Genomic DNA, 20624 nt, shown 5'->3' on the forward strand with positions numbered 1-20624 from the left:
AGACCAGGAGAATAAAATCTTCTTCTGACGGTCCATTCACTAACGTTGACAATTCCCACTTCTTCCAATTGATGTCGCAGTGAAACCGCAGTAGTCGTTCTATTCAGCAAACTTGTGGACACCAAAAAACGGTCATCTCATTGAGTGGTAACTCTTTTTCGCCCAGATCCTGTCGCCCAGTCTGGTACACAATTCTTGCAGTTTCACGTTGCCTCCGACCATCTTGTAACAGCGCAACAATTCTTGCCACAATCTAAAGGATCTAAAGGCATTAAGGACCTGTTAAATCACATTAGGTTTTACACAAAGAATCAACAGTAAACTGGCAAGCAAAATAGTATCAGCAGAGGTCAAACCATTAATGAATAAAGCACAGAAAATGGGTATGGATAGGATGATGAATGAAGTAATTAAAGAGAAGCTTGAAAAGGAGGAAAAAATAAAATAGTTGTTTAAAGTGGCACGGAAAGTAAAAAGGCAGAAAATAGAAGTAAAAAGAGACGTGAGACCGTCCCTCTAAGCATCCACCCCCGGATAAATCCACGTATTTGTGCGAAGAAGGACATTCCATCAACCCCCTGTCATTTCGACAGATCCTCATCCTCATTCGCGTCTCTGTTTCGCGCGTAGCCTCTTTCCTCTCCCGCGAGTTCTATGAGAGATTCCAGTAAGTCTTAAGTTAAGTTAAGAGTTAGCCTGTCGGCTATACACTTTTGGCTTCTTGTGGGAATATTGATGAGTATTGACGGCTTTAACTCTAAATTAAATTATGAGAAGCTAACTGAATACTCAACCAGGAAGACATCAAACAAAATATCCAAGACTAAATAAGTTTCTTATAGAATCATCTGGTCATTCGTTCATTTTGACTCCTAAAAAACGAAATTTCAAAATATTACATCAATGTTTTGCACTTGCGTAGCATTAGGCATGGATTTAATAGGAACCTACCCCACGAATAAGTCACAGCTACACCAACACTCACAATTACCCTGTATGACGCGCGTTACGGTAACCAAGTTAACGTCTTCAGAGACCGAAGGTAAACTAAAACCTTCTTGACGGGAATCTTCACATTTATTCTTTAACAATTTTACATTATTAATATTTATAACACGAGCTGTGTGCTCTTTAAACCGGACAGTGAAGGATCTTTTAGTTTGCCCAATATATTTCCCGTCACAATCACCACATTTAATCAAAATTTTTCATTTTTCTTCATCAACTTATATAGTGGATCATATAAATAACTAGGTTTAGGTTTTACAACCTAACTGAGGAATTATATTGATTGATTATTTTCTTGGTTATAGAACTACGGCGTTGATTCCGTGTGTACATCGGCGGGGAAATTCGCCGTCGACGGCGATTGTTACAGTTACACTTGGTGCGTTCTATACAACGGCGCATACATCGAAAACAACTTCACTTGTCCAACTGGAAGACCTTTCAACAGTACGACCGGAATATGTGACTCTTCATCGACTTGTAGTAATACTACGACTACTACAAATTCAACTACAACTACGAATTCCACCACGTTTGAATGTACGGAAGCTGGAAAATTTAGCGGTAGCGGTTGTTATAATTATTATTGGTGCGTTTACTATAATGGGTACTACATATTGAATAATTTCAGTTGTCCAACGGGAAGACCTTTCAATAATGCCACGGGAACATGTGATTCTACTTTGACTTGTTCTTGAATTAACAATAAATGAATATTAATATACAATAAACTCAGTTAACTAATTGTTTCTTCGTTTTTATCATTTATTTTACCAACACATCCTATAAATCTTCTACAATGTCATATTTCAAAAGCAGCCGGTATAAAACGATTTGGCAACGTGATTTAATAGTTATAATAAGTCAATTTCGACCAATAAATGACGTTCAAAGACAAAGGAAAGTTGAAGAACGATCAAAACTCCACCTAGATCACATAAAGTTTTGTTTGGTGCCCATCTTGATAAATACATTTACGGCAACGCTTCTCAGGTCCGGCGAAGCTTTCCTCAATTGCAGTTCGGAAATCGGGAAGGTTGCGTGGTCCTCCTGCAAAAACGCGGTCCTTGAGAAGACTTATGAGAGTTGGTGAGCCTGATTGACCTCTTTATAAGAAATTGAAATATTAGTCTAAACTACACTCGATCAGAGTTACTGTAAAAAGCTGCAAGTAGAGCGGAATATCAGCCTGGGACAATTAATCGATGCTGGAGGAAACAGTCGAACTTGTGGCAAGCAGTCGATCTTCCAGCCAGCAGTCGACATCTCTTGGTATATAAAGAAACAGCAAATATACTATACCAAACCAGGAAAAGCATCCACGACTATAAAAATCTTAAGAAGATACCGATAGAGTCTGTTCATCCCCAGAAAGACGAGCAAGGTTTCCAGTGAGAACCTTTTTTTGGAAATAGATCAAAAATTGAATCGTCTACAAAGTAATCTATTATTTAGATTCAAAAACTATGGACAGTGAGATCCAAATTGGTACTGAAGGCCAAACTACACTTGGCCAGAGAGTAAATTCGTCTAAAGATACCGTAACGAGCTGGAAGTCCATCGCAATAGCCTCTAGGGGCAAGCAGTCGACCCTATAGCAGCTAGTAGATCCTGGGGCAGTCTATAAACCCCTTTTGACAAACCAACACAGTGTAAATATACCAAGTGCTGTTATAATAAGCCAAGAAAAGCATCCAAGGTCATGAAAAGATACCCAGAGAGTCTGCTCATCTCCAGAAGGACGAGTAAGGTTTCCAGTGAAAACCTTTTTTTGGAAATAGATCAAAAATTGAATCGTCTACAAAGTAATCTATTATTTAGATTCAAAAACTATGGACAGTGAGATCCAAATTGGTACTGAAGGCCAAACTACACTTGGCCAGAGAGTAAATTCGTCTAAAGATACCGTAACGAGCTGGAAGTCCATCGCAATAGCCTCTAGGGGCAAGCAGTCGACCCTATAGCAGCTAGTAGATCCTGGGGCAGTCTATAAACCCCTTTTGACAAACCAACACAGTGTAAATATACCAAGTGCTGTTATAATAAGCCAAGAAAAGCATCCAAGGTCATGAAAAGATACCCAGAGAGTCTGCTCATCTCCAGAAGGACGAGTAAGGTTTCCAGTGAAAACCTTTTTTTGGAAATAGATCAAAAATTGAATCGTCTACAAAGTAATCTATTATTTAGATTCAAAAACTATGGACAGTGAGATCCAAATTGGTACTGAAGGCCAAACTACACTTGGTCAGAGAGTAAATTCGTCTAAAGATACCGTAACGAGCTGGAAGTCCATCGCAATAGCCTCTAGGGGCAAGCAGTCGACCCTATAGCAGCTAGTAGATCCTGGGGCAGTCTATAAACCCCTTTTGACAAACCAACACAGTGTAAATATACCAAGTGCTGTTATAATAAGCCAAGAAAAGCATCCAAGGTCATGAAAAGATACCCAGAGAGTCTGCTCATCTCCAGAAGGACGAGTAAGGTTTCCAGTGAAAACCTTTTTTTGGAAATAGATCAAAAATTGAATCGTCTACAAAGTAATCTATTATTTAGATTCAAAAACTATGGACAGTGAGATCCAAATTGGTACTGAAGGCCAAACTACACTTGGTCAGAGAGTAAATTCGTCTAAAGATACCGTAACGAGCTGGAAGTCCATCGCAATAGCCTCTAGGGGCAAGCAGTCGACCCTATAGCAGCTAGTAGATCCTGGGGCAGTCTATAAACCCCTTTTGACAAACCAACACAGTGTAAATATACCAAGTGCTGTTATAATAAGCCAAGAAAAGCATCCAAGGTCATGAAAAGATACCCAGAGAGTCTGCTCATCTCCAGAAGGACGAGTAAGGTTTCCAGTGAGAACCTTTTTTTGGAAATAGATCAAAAATTGAATCGTCTACAAAGTAATCTATTATTTAGATTCAAAAACTATGGACAGTGAGATCCAAATTGGTACTGAAGGCCAAACTACACTTGGTCAGAGAGTAAATTCGTCTAAAGATACCGTAACGAGCTGGAAGTCCATCGCAATAGCCTCTAGGGGCAAGCAGTCGACCCTATAGCAGCTAGTAGATCCTGGGGCAGTCTATAAACCCCTTTTGACAAACCAACACAGTGTAAATATACCAAGTGCTGTTATAATAAGCCAAGAAAAGCATCCAAGGTCATGAAAAGATACCCAGAGAGTCTGCTCATCTCCAGAAGGACGAGTAAGGTTTCCAGTGAGAACCTTTTTTTGGAAATAGATCAAAAATTGAATCGTCTACAAAGTAATCTATTATTTAGATTCAAAAACTATGGACAGTGAGATCCAAATTGGTACTGAAGGCCAAACTACACTTGGCCAGAGAGTAAATTCGTCTAAAGATACCGTAACGAGCTGGAAGTCCATCGCAATAGCCTCTAGGGGCAAGCAGTCGACCCTATAGCAGCTAGTAGATCCTGGGGCAGTCTATAAACCCCTTTTGACAAACCAACACAGTGTAAATATACCAAGTGCTGTTATAATAAGCCAAGAAAAGCATCCAAGGTCATGAAAAGATACCCAGAGAGTCTGCTCATCTCCAGAAGGACGAGTAAGGTTTCCAGTGAGAACCTTTTTTTGGAAATAGATCAAAAATTGAATCGTCTACAAAGTAATCTATTATTTAGATTCAAAAACTATGGACAGTGAGATCCAAATTGGTACTGAAGGCCAAACTACACTTGGCCAGAGAGTAAATTCGTCTAAAGATACCGTAACGAGCTGGAAGTCCATCGCAATAGCCTCTAGGGGCAAGCAGTCGACCCTATAGCAGCTAGTAGATCCTGGGGCAGTCTATAAACCCCTTTTGACAAACCAACACAGTGTAAATATACCAAGTGCTGTTATAATAAGCCAAGAAAAGCATCCAAGGTCATGAAAAGATACCCAGAGAGTCTGCTCATCTCCAGAAGGACGAGTAAGGTTTCCAGTGAGAACCTTTTTTTGGAAATAGATCAAAAATTGAATCGTCTACAAAGTAATCTATTATTTAGATTCAAAAACTATGGACAGTGAGATCCAAATTGGTACTGAAGGCCAAACTACACTTGGTCAGAGAGTAAATTCGTCTAAAGATACCGTAACGAGCTGGAAGTCCATCGCAATAGCCTCTAGGGGCAAGCAGTCGACCCTATAGCAGCTAGTAGATCCTGGGGCAGTCTATAAACCCCTTTTGACAAACCAACACAGTGTAAATATACCAAGTGCTGTTATAATAAGCCAAGAAAAGCATCCAAGGTCATGAAAAGATACCCAGAGAGTCTGCTCATCTCCAGAAGGACGAGTAAGGTTTCCAGTGAGAACCTTTTTTTGGAAATAGATCAAAAATTGAATCGTCTACAAAGTAATCTATTATTTAGATTCAAAAACTATGGACAGTGAGATCCAAATTGGTACTGAAGGCCAAACTACACTTGGCCAGAGAGTAAATTCGTCTAAAGATACCGTAACGAGCTGGAAGTCCATCGCAATAGCCTCTAGGGGCAAGCAGTCGACCCTATAGCAGCTAGTAGATCCTGGGGCAGTCTATAAACCCCTTTTGACAAACCAACACAGTGTAAATATACCAAGTGCTGTTATAATAAGCCAAGAAAAGCATCCAAGGTCATGAAAAGATACCCAGAGAGTCTGCTCATCTCCAGAAGGACGAGTAAGGTTTCCAGTGAGAACCTTTTTTTGGAAATAGATCAAAAATTGAATCGTCTACAAAGTAATCTATTATTTAGATTCAAAAACTATGGACAGTGAGATCCAAATTGGTACTGAAGGCCAAACTACACTTGGCCAGAGAGTAAATTCGTCTAAAGATACCGTAACGAGCTGGAAGTCCATCGCAATAGCCTCTAGGGGCAAGCAGTCGACCCTATAGCAGCTAGTAGATCCTGGGGCAGTCTATAAACCCCTTTTGACAAACCAACACAGTGTAAATATACCAAGTGCTGTTATAATAAGCCAAGAAAAGCATCCAAGGTCATGAAAAGATACCCAGAGAGTCTGCTCATCTCCAGAAGGACGAGTAAGGTTTCCAGTGAGAACCTTTTTTTGGAAATAGATCAAAAATTGAATCGTCTACAAAGTAATCTATTATTTAGATTCAAAAACTATGGACCGTGAGATCCAAATTGGTACTGAAGGCCAAACTACACTTGGCCAGAGAGTAAATTCGTCTAAAGATACCGTAACGAGCTGGAAGTCCATCGCAATAGCCTCTAGGGGCAAGCAGTCGACCCTATAGCAGCTAGTAGATCCTGGGGCAGTCTATAGACCCCTTTTGACAAACCAACACAGTGTAAATATACCAAGTGCTGTTATAATAAGCCAAGAAAAGCATCCAAGGTCATGAAAAGATACCCAGAGAGTCTGCTCATCTCCAGAAGGACGAGTAAGGTTTCCAGTGAGAACCTTTTTTTGGAAATAGATCAACTATTTGAGGTCGGTTATAGTTGCAATGAATCGGCTAGGAAATTAGCTATTGTTTAGATGACTGACATTTGAAAACTAAGGACAGTAAGATCCAAATTGGTACTGAAAGCCAATCTACACCTGGCCAGAGAATAAATTTGCCTAGAGGCTGGAAGTCCAACAGAATAGCATCTAAGGGCAAGCAGTTAACCTGGAAGGAATCAGTCGATCCCGGGTCAGTTAGTAGACACCTTCTGGTGCATCGACAGTTTAAATATACCGAGTGCTGTTATCATAAACCAGGAAAAGCATCCAAGATCATGAAAACCTTAAGAAGATACCCAGAGAGTTTGCTCATCTCCAGAAGGACGAGCAAGGTTTCCAGTGAGAACCTTTTTTGAAAACAGATCGACTATTTGAATTAGCTATTGTTGAGATGACTGACCTTTGAAAACTAAGGACAGTAATATCCAAATTGGTACTGAAAGCCAATCTACACCTGGACAGAGAATAAATTTGCCCAGAGGCACCGTAAGAAGCTGGAAGTCTAACAGAATAGCATCTGGGGGCAAATAGTCGAACCTGTAGCAGCTAGTCGATCCTGGGGCAGTCTATAAACACCTTTCGGCTCATCAACACAGTGTAAATATACCAAGTGCTGCTATACTAAACCAGGAAAAGCTTCCAAGATCATAAAAAATCTTGAGAAGATATCCATAGAGTTTGCTCATTTCCAGAAAGACGAGTAAGTCACTGTAAGAAGCTGGAAGTCTAACAGAATAGTATTTGAGGGCAAGCAGTCGACCCTACAGGAGTCATTCGATCCTGGAGCAGTCAGTAGATACCTTTTGACCCATCAACACAGTTTATATATACCAAGTGCTGTTACGATAAGCCAGAAAAAGCATCCAAGATCATGATAACCTTGAGAATGATTGATTGGAATACATTTGGTGATACCTCGCCCAGAGTTACCATTAGAATATCATCCTGGGGCTAGCAGTCGATCGTAGAGCAAGTGCCTTAAGAAGATAACGGGAAGACTTGCTTAATTCAATAAATACCTGGAATCAGGTATGGTTTACAGGAATATCTTGAAGCAAGATGAAGGGCTGGGAGTAGTCATAGAAGTGATATCCAAACTGGACCAAAGCGGGGTTTTTTGATGTAGTGATACATTGCCAAGAGTCACAGTACGAAGCAGTCCATCCCGGGCAAGCAGTAAACACCTCCTTGTATATTAGGACTTATCAGTATCAGTACCAAGAATTTGAACGTCGTTAAGTGGATAATACGCGAGGTATTTGTTATTCATATATACACAAAGAAATTATTTGTAAATAATTTACTCTACTCTTAATGATTTGTAAGCTCTGCTGTAATCTTACCGCTCATGTTTTTTTGTTAATTAAGTCATATACATTTGATTATCCTAATCTTAATCTCTTGTATTTACTATTTAAGAAGATTAACTGAATCTGTTTAGGAAATCATTACCATATCGCTAATGTGTGTATTAGCAAGTTGATAGTGATGTTTATAGGAATATTCATACTTTTATTGGCAGTAAGTGTTTTATTTGATAATATTCAAATTTCACTTTTTAAATTGTCAAGCAAGATATTTTAAAGTGGACTGAAAAGTTTAATATCTAATAGAAATTTTATTGAGGTAGATATAACGCCATCTATGTATCAATCTACGAACTTCTCCGCCCATCTAGTTAATCCTGAAATAGCCTGAACATTGGAAAACGCACTTTCTTTTTCTCTTGGAGCCTCTGAGCAACCACGAAACTCACTATTTCCAAAACATCGGTTTCTAGTAATGTCGAAGCTCTGCCAGGTACTTTTGAGAAGGCTCGGCTCATGAAAATACAAAGACTTAACGGCTCCGAAGGTTGTCTCGAGCTCTAACCGTCTTCCACTCAGATCCAGTTATAACCTGTAAAGAGGCGAAACACTACGCCCATTGGACAACGAAATTGCTCTAAAAGCCTTGAAACTGCCCCTGCGGCAGGACCCTGTGGTAACTACGTGAAATTGGGGATATAGATTGACTCCATTCGACAGCGGATTCAGCCACCGCAGTTTCACCCTCTTCTGTTGGTTGGAAATCTTATCTTAATTGGTCAAAAGGTTCAAGCCAAAACGTCTGATCTGCTTTCCAAAGGACAACGAAGGGCTACGGAAACCAGTTACGTAGGGGCAGAAGTTGGTAATTCATGCAGGGGGGCTGGAAAATGGAAACATTGAAAATATCCTTGGCAAGGTTCACAGTCAAAGTATTTATTTCACTTTTAGGTTGAGTATTTGACAAACGGGGTGTATAAGCGTCATCTATAATTGATTTTTTCTTAATTGGATGCGAAAAATGTTTTTTTTTATTGATGATTCACACATATGGTCGAATCCATTTAAAAATCCATATATATCAGAAACTGTACATATGGCAACGTCGAGGATATATAAATTTTGTAATAACGAATAAGATTTATCAAAATTTTGCATCTGGATATCATAGGCTGCCAAAAATATCGAAAATAAAGGCCAATCTTACTACGCCGAATGCTTTTTTGAAAACCACATAGTTCCTTACAACTTTTTTTTATTTATAGTATAGGAAACATGCAGAAAGTTGTTATTCAAGACTTGAGATTAAATGGAGAAGTTAATAATACTAATATCAATACAAAATAATGAATCAGGATGATATTTACCTACGATTTATGTTGGCTATGAAATGTGAAATAAAAATTACGTCAATGAATTTTTTTTATTGCTTTGTAAATATTTAGTGAATGATTACTAAAAATTTTATTTTATGCAAACGAATGCATTCAATAAGGTGATGATTATTCAATATTTTTATTATTATCAAAGTAATAAGACTACTATTTGAATTTTTATTTACTGTTGACATCATTAATCAAAATAACATTCATTGAATTTTGTTTATAAGTTTTTTCCACAAAATTTATAAGAAAAATGCGTCGACAGTCGCGTGGTTAGGTCTTCGCGCTGCAATCAAACGATCCCGGGTTCAAATCCGACTCGGTAATGCAATTTTCCATTTTTGTCATTCTAAAATAGTATTTTTAATTAAATCAATTGGATATTACAAATTTTTTAGATTTGTATAAGCCTGTAGATTAGTAGTAGATCGATTCTTGTTCGCGAAATAAATACTAACGTGATTTTTCGTGAAAAACTTGTTGTTACTTGTAATTTTTAGCGTACATCTTGACACTTACACGCTAAACTATTCCCTAATTTATTTAAAAGCCACCATTTGGTTCTCTTTTATCTTCACTGTCACTGTCCCTTACTGCTGCTAGAGCCTCGTTTTATATACATATTCTAGAATCTACGATTACTGGAAATATCCAGTTTGCCGTAAACAAATTTAAATGTCTTATTTGAAATTATATCTATAAAAACAGGTCACTAATAATCATAATATAAGTACAAATCGCCGACGCGTCCAACAAACTTTGGCTTCGAGAAACAGTACTGGCTTCACGGTCTACATCATTAGACGATTTCGTTTTTTTTGACATTTACCTGAATTTTCTCGTAAAAATTCAAAATTTTTCAACAATTTCCAAAAAAAACTAGTTTTTATACAAGATTATTGATTTTAATCGTATTTCCAGCCATAAATTTTAACTATTTGTTTATTTCTAGACATTCAAGTTGGCTGCTACTGATAAATGCGAAAGAATAGATTGGCTACAACCTTTCAGTAATGCCAGTGATTTTTTCTGCTACTCCAACGGATGGTTTCCAGATAAAACCGATTATGATTGCCGTAGATATTTTGTTTGTATAAAAAATTCGGAAAATTTTATACGGATTTACCTGTCATGTCCGGTTGGGACATATTTCAATCCTCATGTTATAAGCTGTACGAAAGATTATGTATGTCCCTATCATCTAACTACAACAACGACAGCGACAACAAATAGGACAACAACAGAAGAAATGCAACAATCAAGATTTTCAAATTTGTGTTTATACAAAACGAATTTGAATCATTTCAAATGCAAAACTAGCGGACGTTTCCCGAATTACAACGATCTTACTTGCGGTTCTTATTTTCATTGTATCAATGTCATTTTCCCAATTTTGATTCTAAAAACGAAATTGAATTGTGGGCCTGCTACGTACTTCAATCCTGATACGAAACTATGTGAAATTGATTATGTATGTCCTTGCAATAATAATTTAACTACAAATAATGGTGATTCGTTATACTCAGATACCACTATGTCACTATCTCCGGCAATAATTGAATCTACAACTATGTATCAACCGTCTGTAGTGTCTACTACTAATACGGAAACTGTTTCAAAACGTACTTCCTACTATATAACTGAATCTACTTCTATCGATGAATGTTTTTTCAATTCTGATCCAAATTACTTCACCTGTACTGTTGAAGGTAGATTCAGAAACGCAAACGACAAGACTTGTCAAACTTATTTCTTGTGTAACATCCTCAGTAGTGGTCGTGTCATACAAACCAAATATTCTTGTCCAACTAATTCTTATTTCAATCCCGAAAAGCAACTTTGCGATGCAGATTATGATTGCCCTTGTTCTTCATCAGAAACTACAACAACTGAAGTGATTACGACACAAGAAATGACTGAAATCACCACAGAAAGAGTTAAAACCGACATAATAGAAGGAACTACAGAAGAAATGATTACTGAAGATGATGATATTAAAACTACAATAGGAAATACGACGGAATCAACCAGCACTTTGAAGGTTTCTACTGACACTACGTCTATCGATGAATGTTTTTTCAATTCTGATCCAAATTACTTCACCTGTACTGTTAAAGGTAGATTCAGAAACGCAAACGACAAGACTTGTCAAACTTATTTCTGGTGTTACATCCTGAGTAGTGGTCGTGTCATACAAACCAAATATTCTTGTCCAACTAATTCTTATTTCAATCCCGAAAAGCAACTTTGCCATGCAGATTATGATTGTCCTTGTTCTTCTTCAGAAACCACTACAACTGAAGTGACTAGCACACAAGAAATGACTGAAATCACCACAGAAAGAGTTAAAACCGTCATAATAGAAGGAACTACAGAAGAAATGATTACTGAAGATGATGATATTAAAACTACAATAGGAAATACGACGGAATCAACCAGCACTTTGAAGGTTTCTACTGACACTACGTCTATCGATGAATGTTTTTTCAATTCTGATCCAAATTACTTCACCTGTACTGTTAAAGGTAGATTCAGAAACGCAAACGACAAGACTTGTCAAACTTATTTCTGGTGTTACATCCTGAGTAGTGGTCGTGTCATACAAACCAAATATTCTTGTCCAACTAATTCTTATTTCAATCCCGAAAAGCAACTTTGCCATGCAGATTATGATTGCCCTTGTTCTTCATCAGAAACTACAACAACTGAAGTGATTACGACACAAGAAATGACTGAAATCACCACAGAAAGAGTTAAAACCGACATAATAGAAGGAACTACAGAAGAAATGATTACTGAAGATGATGATATTAAAACTACAATAGGAAATACGACGGAATCAACCAGCACTTTGGATGTTTCTACTGATACTACCTCTATTGATGAATGTTCTTTCAATTCTGATCCAAATTACTTCACCTGTACTGTTCAAGGTAGATTCAGAAATGCAAACGACAAGACTTGTCAAACTTATTTCTGGTGTTACATCCTGAGTAGTGGTCGTGTCATACAAACCAAATATTCTTGTCCAACTAATTCTTATTTCAATCCCGAAAAGCAACTTTGCGATGCAGATTATGATTGTCCTTGTTCTTCTTCAGAAACCACTACAACTGAAGTGACTAGCACACAAGAAATGACTGAAATCACCACAGAAAGAGTTAAAACCGTCATAATAGAAGGAACTACAGAAGAAATGATTACTGAAGATGATGATATTAAAACTACAATAGGAAATACGACGGAATCAACCAGCACTTTGAAGGTTTCTACTGATACTACCTCTATTGATGAATGTTCTTTCAATTCTGATCCAAATTACTTCACCTGTACTGTTCAAGGTAGATTCAGAAATGCAAACGACAAGACTTGTCAAACTTATTTCTGGTGTTACATCCTGAGTAGTGGTCGTGTCATACAAACCAAATATTCTTGTCCAACTAATTCTTATTTCAATCCCGAAAAGCAACTTTGCGATGCAGATTATGATTGTCCTTGTTCTTCTTCAGAAACCACTACAACTGAAGTGACTAGCACACAAGAAATGACTGAAATCACCACAGAAAGAGTTAAAACCGTCATAATAGAAGGAACTACAGAAGAAATGATTACTGAAGATGATGATATTAAAACTACAATAGGAAATACGACGGAATCAACCAGCACTTTGAAGGTTTCTACTGATACTACCTCTATTGATGAATGTTCTTTCAATTCTGATCCAAATTACTTCACCTGTACTGTTCAAGGTAGATTCAGAAATGCAAACGACAAGACTTGTCAAACTTATTTCTGGTGTTACATCCTGAGTAGTGGTCGTGTCATACAAACCAAATATTCTTGTCCAACTAATTCTTATTTCAATCCCGAAAAGCAACTTTGCGATGCAGATTATGATTGTCCTTGTTCTTCTTCAGAAACCACTACAACTGAAGTGACTAGCACACAAGAAATGACTGAAATCACCACAGAAAGAGTTAAAACCGTCATAATAGAAGGAACTACAGAAGAAATGATTACTGAAGATGATGATATTAAAACTACAATAGGAAATACGACGGAATCAACCAGCACTTTGAAGGTTTCTACTGACACTACGTCTATCGATGAATGTTTTTTCAATTCTGATCCAAATTACTTCACCTGTACTGTTAAAGGTAGATTCAGAAACGCAAACGACAAGACTTGTCAAACTTATTTCTTGTGTAACATCCTCAGTAGTGGTCGTGTCATACAAACCAAATATTCTTGTCCAACTAATTCTTATTTCAATCCCGAAAAGCAACTTTGCGATGCAGATTATGATTGTCCTTGTTCTTCTTCAGAAACCACTACAACTGAAGTGACTAGCACACAAGAAATGACTGAAATCACCACAGAAAGAGTTAAAACCGTCATAATAGAAGGAACTACAGAAGAAATGATTACTGAAGATGATGATATTAAAACTACAATAGGAAATACGACGGAATCAACCAGCACTTTGGATGTTTCTACTGATACTACCTCTATTGATGAATGTTCTTTCAATTCTGATCCAAATTACTTCACCTGTACTGTTCAAGGTAGATTCAGAAATGCAAACGACAAGACTTGTCAAACTTATTTCTGGTGTTACATCCTGAGTAGTGGTCGTGTCATACAAACCAAATATTCTTGTCCAACTAATTCTTATTTCAATCCCGAAAAGCAACTTTGCGATGCAGATTATGATTGTCCTTGTTCTTCTTCAGAAACCACTACAACTGAAGTGACTAGCACACAAGAAATGACTGAAATCACCACAGAAAGAGTTAAAACCGTCATAATAGAAGGAACTACAGAAGAAATGATTACTGAAGATGATGATATTAAAACTACAATAGGAAATACGACGGAATCAACCAGCACTTTGAAGGTTTCTACTGACACTACGTCTATCGATGAATGTTTTTTCAATTCTGATCCAAATTACTTCACCTGTACTGTTAAAGGTAGATTCAGAAACGCAAACGACAAGACTTGTCAAACTTATTTCTTGTGTAACATCCTCAGTAGTGGTCGTGTCATACAAACCAAATATTCTTGTCCAACTAATTCTTATTTCAATCCCGAAAAGCAACTTTGCGATGCAGATTATGATTGTCCTTGTTCTTCTTCAGAAACCACTACAACTGAAGTGACTAGCACACAAGAAATGACTGAAATCACCACAGAAAGAGTTAAAACCGTCATAATAGAAGGAACTACAGAAGAAATGATTACTGAAGATGATGATATTAAAACTACAATAGGAAATACGACGGAATCAACCAGCACTTTGGATGTTTCTACTGATACTACCTCTATTGATGAATGTTCTTTCAATTCTGATCCAAATTACTTCACCTGTACTGTTCAAGGTAGATTCAGAAATGCAAACGACAAGACTTGTCAAACTTATTTCTGGTGTTACATCCTGAGTAGTGGTCGTGTCATACAAACCAAATATTCTTGTCCAACTAATTCTTATTTCAATCCCGAAAAGCAACTTTGCGATGCAGATTATGATTGTCCTTGTTCTTCTTCAGAAACCACTACAACTGAAGTGACTAGCACACAAGAAATGACTGAAATCACCACAGAAAGAGTTAAAACCGTCATAATAGAAGGAACTACAGAAGAAATGATTACTGAAGATGATGATATTAAAACTACAATAGGAAATACGACGGAATCAACCAGCACTTTGAAGGTTTCTACTGACACTACGTCTATCGATGAATGTTTTTTCAATTCTGATCCAAATTACTTCACCTGTACTGTTAAAGGTAGATTCAGAAACGCAAACGACAAGACTTGTCAAACTTATTTCTGGTGTTACATCCTGAGTAGTGGTCGTGTCATACAAACCAAATATTCTTGTCCAACTAATTCTTATTTCAATCCCGAAAAGCAACTTTGCCATGCAGATTATGATTGTCCTTGTTCTTCTTCAGAAACCACTACAACTGAAGTGACTAGCACACAAGAAATGACTGAAATCACCACAGAAAGAGTTAAAACCGTCATAATAGAAGGAACTACAGAAGAAATGATTACTGAAGATGATGATATTAAAACTACAATAGGAAATACGACGGAACCAACCAGCACATTGGATGTTGCTACTGATACTACCTCTATTGATGAATGTTCTTTCAATTCTGATCCAAATTACTTCACCTGTACTGTTAAAGGTAGATTCAGAAACGCAAACGACACGACTTGTCAAACTTATTTCTTGTGTAACATCCTGAGTAGTGGTCGTGTCATACAAACCAAATATTCTTGTCCAACTAATTCTTATTTCAATCCCGAAAAGCAACTTTGCGATGCAGATTATGATTGTCCTTGTTCTTCATCAGAAACTACAACAACTGAAGTGATTACGACACAAGAAATGACTGAAATCACCACAGAAAGAGTTAACACCGACATAATAGAAGGAACTACAGAAGAAATGATTACTGAAGATGATGATATTAAAACTACAATAGGAAATACGACGGAACCAACCAGCACTTTGGATGTTTCTACTGATACTACCTCTATTGATGAATGTTCTTTCAATTCTGATCCAAATTACTTCACCTGTACTGTTAAAGGTAGATTCAGAAACGCAAACGACAAGACTTGTCAATCTTATTTCTTGTGTAACATCCTCAGTAGTGGTCGTGTCATACAAACCAAATATTCTTGTCCAACTAATTCTTATTTCAATCCCGAAAAGCAACTTTGCGATGCAGATTATGATTGTCCTTGTTCTTCATCAGAAACTACAACAACTGAAGTGATTACGACACAAGAAATGACTGAAATCACCACAGAAAGAGTTAACACCGACATAATAGAAGGAACTACAGAAGAAATGATTACTGAAGATGATGATATTAAAACTACAATAGGAAATACGACGGAATCAACCAGCACTTTGGGGGTTTCTACTGATACTACGTCTATTGATGAATGTTCTTTCAATTCTGATCCAAATTACTTCACCTGTACTGTTAAAGGTAGATTCAGAAACGCAAACGACAAGACTTGTCAAACTTATTTCTTGTGTAACATCCTCAGTAGTGGTCGTGTCATACAAACCAAATATTCTTGTCCAACTAATTCTTATTTCAATCCCGAAAAGCAACTTTGCGATGCAGATTATGATTGCCCTTGTTCTTCATCAGAAACTACAACAACTGAAGTGACTAGCACACAAGAAATGACTGAAATCACAACAGAAAGAGTTAAAACCGTCATAATAGAAGGAACTACAGAAGAAATGATTACTGAAGATGATGATATTAAAACTACAATAGGAAATACGACGGAATCAACCAGCACTTTGGGGGTTTCTACTGATACTACGTCTATTGATGAATGTTCTTTCAATTCTGATCCAAATTACTTCACCTGTACTGTTAAAGGTAGATTCAGAAACGCAAACGACAAGACTTGTCAAACTTATTTCTTGTGTAACATCCTCAGTAGTGGTCGTGTCATACAAACCAAATATTCTTGTCCAACTAATTCTTATTTCAATCCCGAAAAGCAACTTTGCGATGCAGATTATGATTGCCCTTGTTCTTCATCAGAAACTACAACAACTGAAGTGACTAGCACACAAGAAATGACTGAAATCACAACAGAAAGAGTTAAAACCGTCATAATAGAAGGAACTACAGAAGAAATGATTACTGAAGATGATGATATTAAAACTACAATAGGAAATACGACGGAATCAACCAGCACTTTGGGGGTTTCTACTGATACTACGTCTATTGATGAATGTTCTTTCAATTCTGATCCAAATTACTTCACCTGTACTGTTAAAGGTAGATTCAGAAACGCAAACGACAAGACTTGTCAAACTTATTTCTTGTGTAACATCCTCAGTAGTGGTCGTGTCATACAAACCAAATATTCTTGTCCAACTAATTCTTATTTCAATCCCGAAAAGCAACTTTGCGATGCAGATTATGATTGCCCTTGTTCTTCATCAGAAACTACAACAACTGAAGTGACTAGCACACAAGAAATGACTGAAATCACAACAGAAAGAGTTAAAACCGTCATAATAGAAGGAACTACAGAAGAAATGATTACTGAAGATGATGATATTAAAACTACAATAGGAAATACGACGGAATCAACCAGCACTTTGGGGGTTTCTACTGATACTACGTCTATTGATGAATGTTCTTTCAATTCTGATCCAAATTACTTCACCTGTACTGTTAAAGGTAGATTCAGAAACGCAAACGACAAGACTTGTCAAACTTATTTCTTGTGTAACATCCTCAGTAGTGGTCGTGTCATACAAACCAAATATTCTTGTCCAACTAATTCTTATTTCAATCCCGAAAAGCAACTTTGCGATGCAGATTATGATTGCCCTTGTTCTTCATCAGAAACTACAACAACTGAAGTGACTAGCACACAAGAAATGACTGAAATCACAACAGAAAGAGTTAAAACCGTCATAATAGAAGGAACTACAGAAGAAATGATTACTGAAGATGATGATATTAAAACTACAATAGGAAATACGACGGAATCAACCAGCACTTTGAAGGTTTCTACTGACACTACGTCTATCGATGAATGTTTTTTCAATTCTGATCCAAATTACTTCACCTGTACTGTTCAAGGTAGATTCAGAAATGCAAACGACAAGACTTGTCAAACTTATTTCTTGTGTAACATTCTGAGTAATGGTCGTGTCATACAAACCAAATATTCTTGTCCAACTAATTCTTATTTCAATCCCGAAAAGCAACTTTGCGATGCAGATTATAAATGTCAATGTTCATCTTAATAATTGATTTTGTAAAGTAATAATATTTATGATTTTATACGTCTATTTCAACGTTCATAATAATTACATTGTATTAAAATATTTTCTTATAATTATACTGATTATCCAAAAAAATATTTCTTTCATCATTTTACCACATACCTACCTTCTCCTATTTTATATGGTTTAATAGAAAAATATGGGCTCTCCATTAAGAACTGAACGCCTATATTAAAAAAATTACATTTTAAATTGTAATTTCAAGTATTTAAATGAGAAAATATTTTTAAAACACTTTGAAAGTATTAACCATGTCAACCGAAAGTATGTAGAAACTTTAATCTCGATTATTCTATTTGAAACAATCGTTGCTGCTACGGAATATTATATTAACGTTTTGTAATACCATGAAGCAATGAAATAAAATCATTATTTTGAAACTAATTCAGTGAAATTTTCGTCTACCTACTTTTTAGCAATTGATCACCGGCATCGCATACTCAAATACAACTGTCGTTGCCCCTTAAATAAAATATTTATCGCTTTAGAAATTCATGTGTTTTCATTCCATTGGCGTCGATAACGAATTATCGAATTAAGGGACTTTTTCCTGTTTCCTGACCTTCAATTTTCACTTATGGACGATAACGTCAACACCTATGTTGGCCTTAATCCAACCAATATAAAAGCCGAACTAGATTCTACTCTAAAATATTGACCAGCATCGCAGACAATTCACAAAGTAGTACAGGATGATCGTCTACTGAAAGTGCACGAGCTTGCAAGCATCAAAAAGTGCGGTACTACGCATATTAACTGAAAATTTGTACATCAGAAAGCTGTGCACAAAATGGTTGCCGCGTTTACTCAAAATGGAACAAAGACAGCGTCGTGATCACGCAAACTTCATTTGTCAGGCACGTTATTCGCCAGATTTAGCCCCCTCGGTTTATTTTATGTTCCCAGACTTGAAAAAATTGGTTCCGTGGTCAAAGATTTTCCAACAAAGAAGACTTGATGCTGGCAGTTAATGAGGGGTATCGAACTTATTGAACATCGCTGGGAAAATTGTGTGGAGCTAGAAATAAATATCCGTTTGGTCAGGTACTTCTGGGACTATCCTTGTACAATGATAAACAAAACAGGGAGAAAAACCGTAAATATTAACTGGATGGGTTTGAGCGTTTCTGAAACTGAGCTAAATGTTTAGTTTCGGAAATTGATACCCGCGATTCCGATTAGAAAAATCATTAAGCAAATAACATTACTACAAACTACAATAATAAAGATATAAATAAAGTGACTGAATGTTTGTAAACATGAGATCATTTTTCATAGTATTGGAAATATTAATAAACAATTACGTTGTAAATTCATTCATGCATAGTCTGGTCAAATTAGTCTTAAGAAAAGTAGTGAAGCATAAATTTGAGGTTATGTATGGAATAATAAACAAATTGATTGGAAAAGACGTTTGTACTTGTTGGAACTAAATCGATCAATAATAATATGACAGTCACAGATTGAACGATTGCTTGATCAGAATCATGAGTGCCCCAAAACTGTAGATACAGCAGATCTCCCTCACTAATATGAAATTTGTAAAATCTTTATTTTATATAGTCTCTGATGGACCCTGAGTTTTTTTGGTGCGATTGGAACGAGTTCTTGCGTTGTAGACAGCTGCTCTTCTTTGATTGCTGGCTGCTGTTGGAGCTGGACCATGACTCTCTGGAGTAGGGTTTTGAGGACGACCTTGAGGAATGCCAACAGTTGAACCGCTAGGAATTAGCACCCTGGACGAACAAAGTTGATTAATGTGTCGCTTCAACACACGTCCAGCATCTAGTTTCACTATGTAATGGCGCGAATCAACGCACTTAGTTACAACGACAAAAGCGCACCTGGATCCTCTCCTCTACTGACAAGGAACGTTTAGGCGTTGTAGTTGATGAGGATTCTGATTCCTTTGGGGGAAAAATAACATCGAGTTCGGCCCGTATTTTCCCCAATAGGTAGAATTCCACTGGAAAAATTCCAGACGCAGTAATGGGTGATAGACGTCGCCTTCAAATTTTGCTTGATCGTGCGTGCACCAGGAGTTTTGGCGTTGAATATAACGTACTGTATTGACTTACTACGACGACTTACGGACCCAGAGATAGCAGCTCAGTACAATGAATCTAGGGATTTGCGTTTTGTAAAAATTGAAAGTATTTTGAAGCTATAAAAAGTTGATTTGGATCAGAATTAGCAGAACGGTCGATACTACGCAGAAGGAGAATTCGAGATGAAAACATGCACGACCTTCGCACAGTCCAAAGGTCGTTGTGTGAGCCGCTATATTGCTAAAGGCATAATCTGTCATTATTTTCTTCAAAATCGAAGAGTCTGATCGTTAAATGTGACATATTGATCGTGCTGACGCACTGCCATCGACATTTCTGGAAAATTCTCGAAATTATCGAGTGAAAAATGGGAATCAAGGTATTTAAATTAATTTTTTCATATAAAACAACTTTTATTTACATTTTTAAGGTTAATACACTAGACAATTGATTCGATTTTGTTGTCATAAAAACGACAATATTTTTATTTTATTTTTTTGTGGATTATTATGAAAAAAAATCGTGCTAAAATAACAAAAAAGGATTATAAATCTAATA

At 36.8% G+C, this 20624-nt stretch overlaps 2 protein-coding genes across 2 annotated transcripts; both read left to right on the forward strand.

Annotated features, from left to right (window-relative positions):
* The first annotated feature begins 379 nt into the window (after positions 1 to 379).
* LOC130450703 (uncharacterized) lies at positions 380 to 1706 on the forward strand. Its single transcript, XM_056789264.1, has 2 exons — positions 380 to 406; positions 1314 to 1706. The coding sequence occupies exons 1-2, from the start codon at positions 380 to 382 to the stop codon at positions 1704 to 1706; spliced, it is 420 nt and encodes a 139-aa protein (XP_056645242.1).
* A 6181-nt stretch (positions 1707 to 7887) lies between these two features.
* LOC130451281 (serine-rich adhesin for platelets-like) lies at positions 7888 to 18093 on the forward strand. Its single transcript, XM_056790199.1, has 2 exons — positions 7888 to 7999; positions 10120 to 18093. The coding sequence occupies exons 1-2, from the start codon at positions 7967 to 7969 to the stop codon at positions 17977 to 17979; spliced, it is 7893 nt and encodes a 2630-aa protein (XP_056646177.1). The 5' UTR covers positions 7888 to 7966; the 3' UTR covers positions 17980 to 18093.
* The last annotated feature ends 2531 nt before the right edge of the window (positions 18094 to 20624 follow it).

This window comes from Diorhabda sublineata, chromosome 1, assembly GCF_026230105.1.
Source record: "Diorhabda sublineata isolate icDioSubl1.1 chromosome 1, icDioSubl1.1, whole genome shotgun sequence".
NCBI lineage: Eukaryota > Metazoa > Arthropoda > Insecta > Coleoptera > Chrysomelidae > Diorhabda > Diorhabda sublineata.

What these genes read in the sequence shown, in the direction of transcription:
- LOC130451281 (XM_056790199.1), top strand. Translation starts at nt 7,967, where the DNA reads ATGTTTATAGGAATATTCATACTTTTATTGGCA. An exon ending in TATTCATACTTTTATTGGCA is followed by an intron (nt 8,000 to 10,119) that starts GTAAGTGTTTTA and finishes GTTTATTTCTAG; the next exon opens with ACATTCAAGTTGGCTGCTAC.
- LOC130450703 (XM_056789264.1), top strand. Translation starts at nt 380, where the DNA reads ATGGGTATGGATAGGATGATGAATGAA. An exon ending in TGGATAGGATGATGAATGAA is followed by an intron (nt 407 to 1,313) that starts GTAATTAAAGAG and finishes TCTTGGTTATAG; the next exon opens with AACTACGGCGTTGATTCCGT.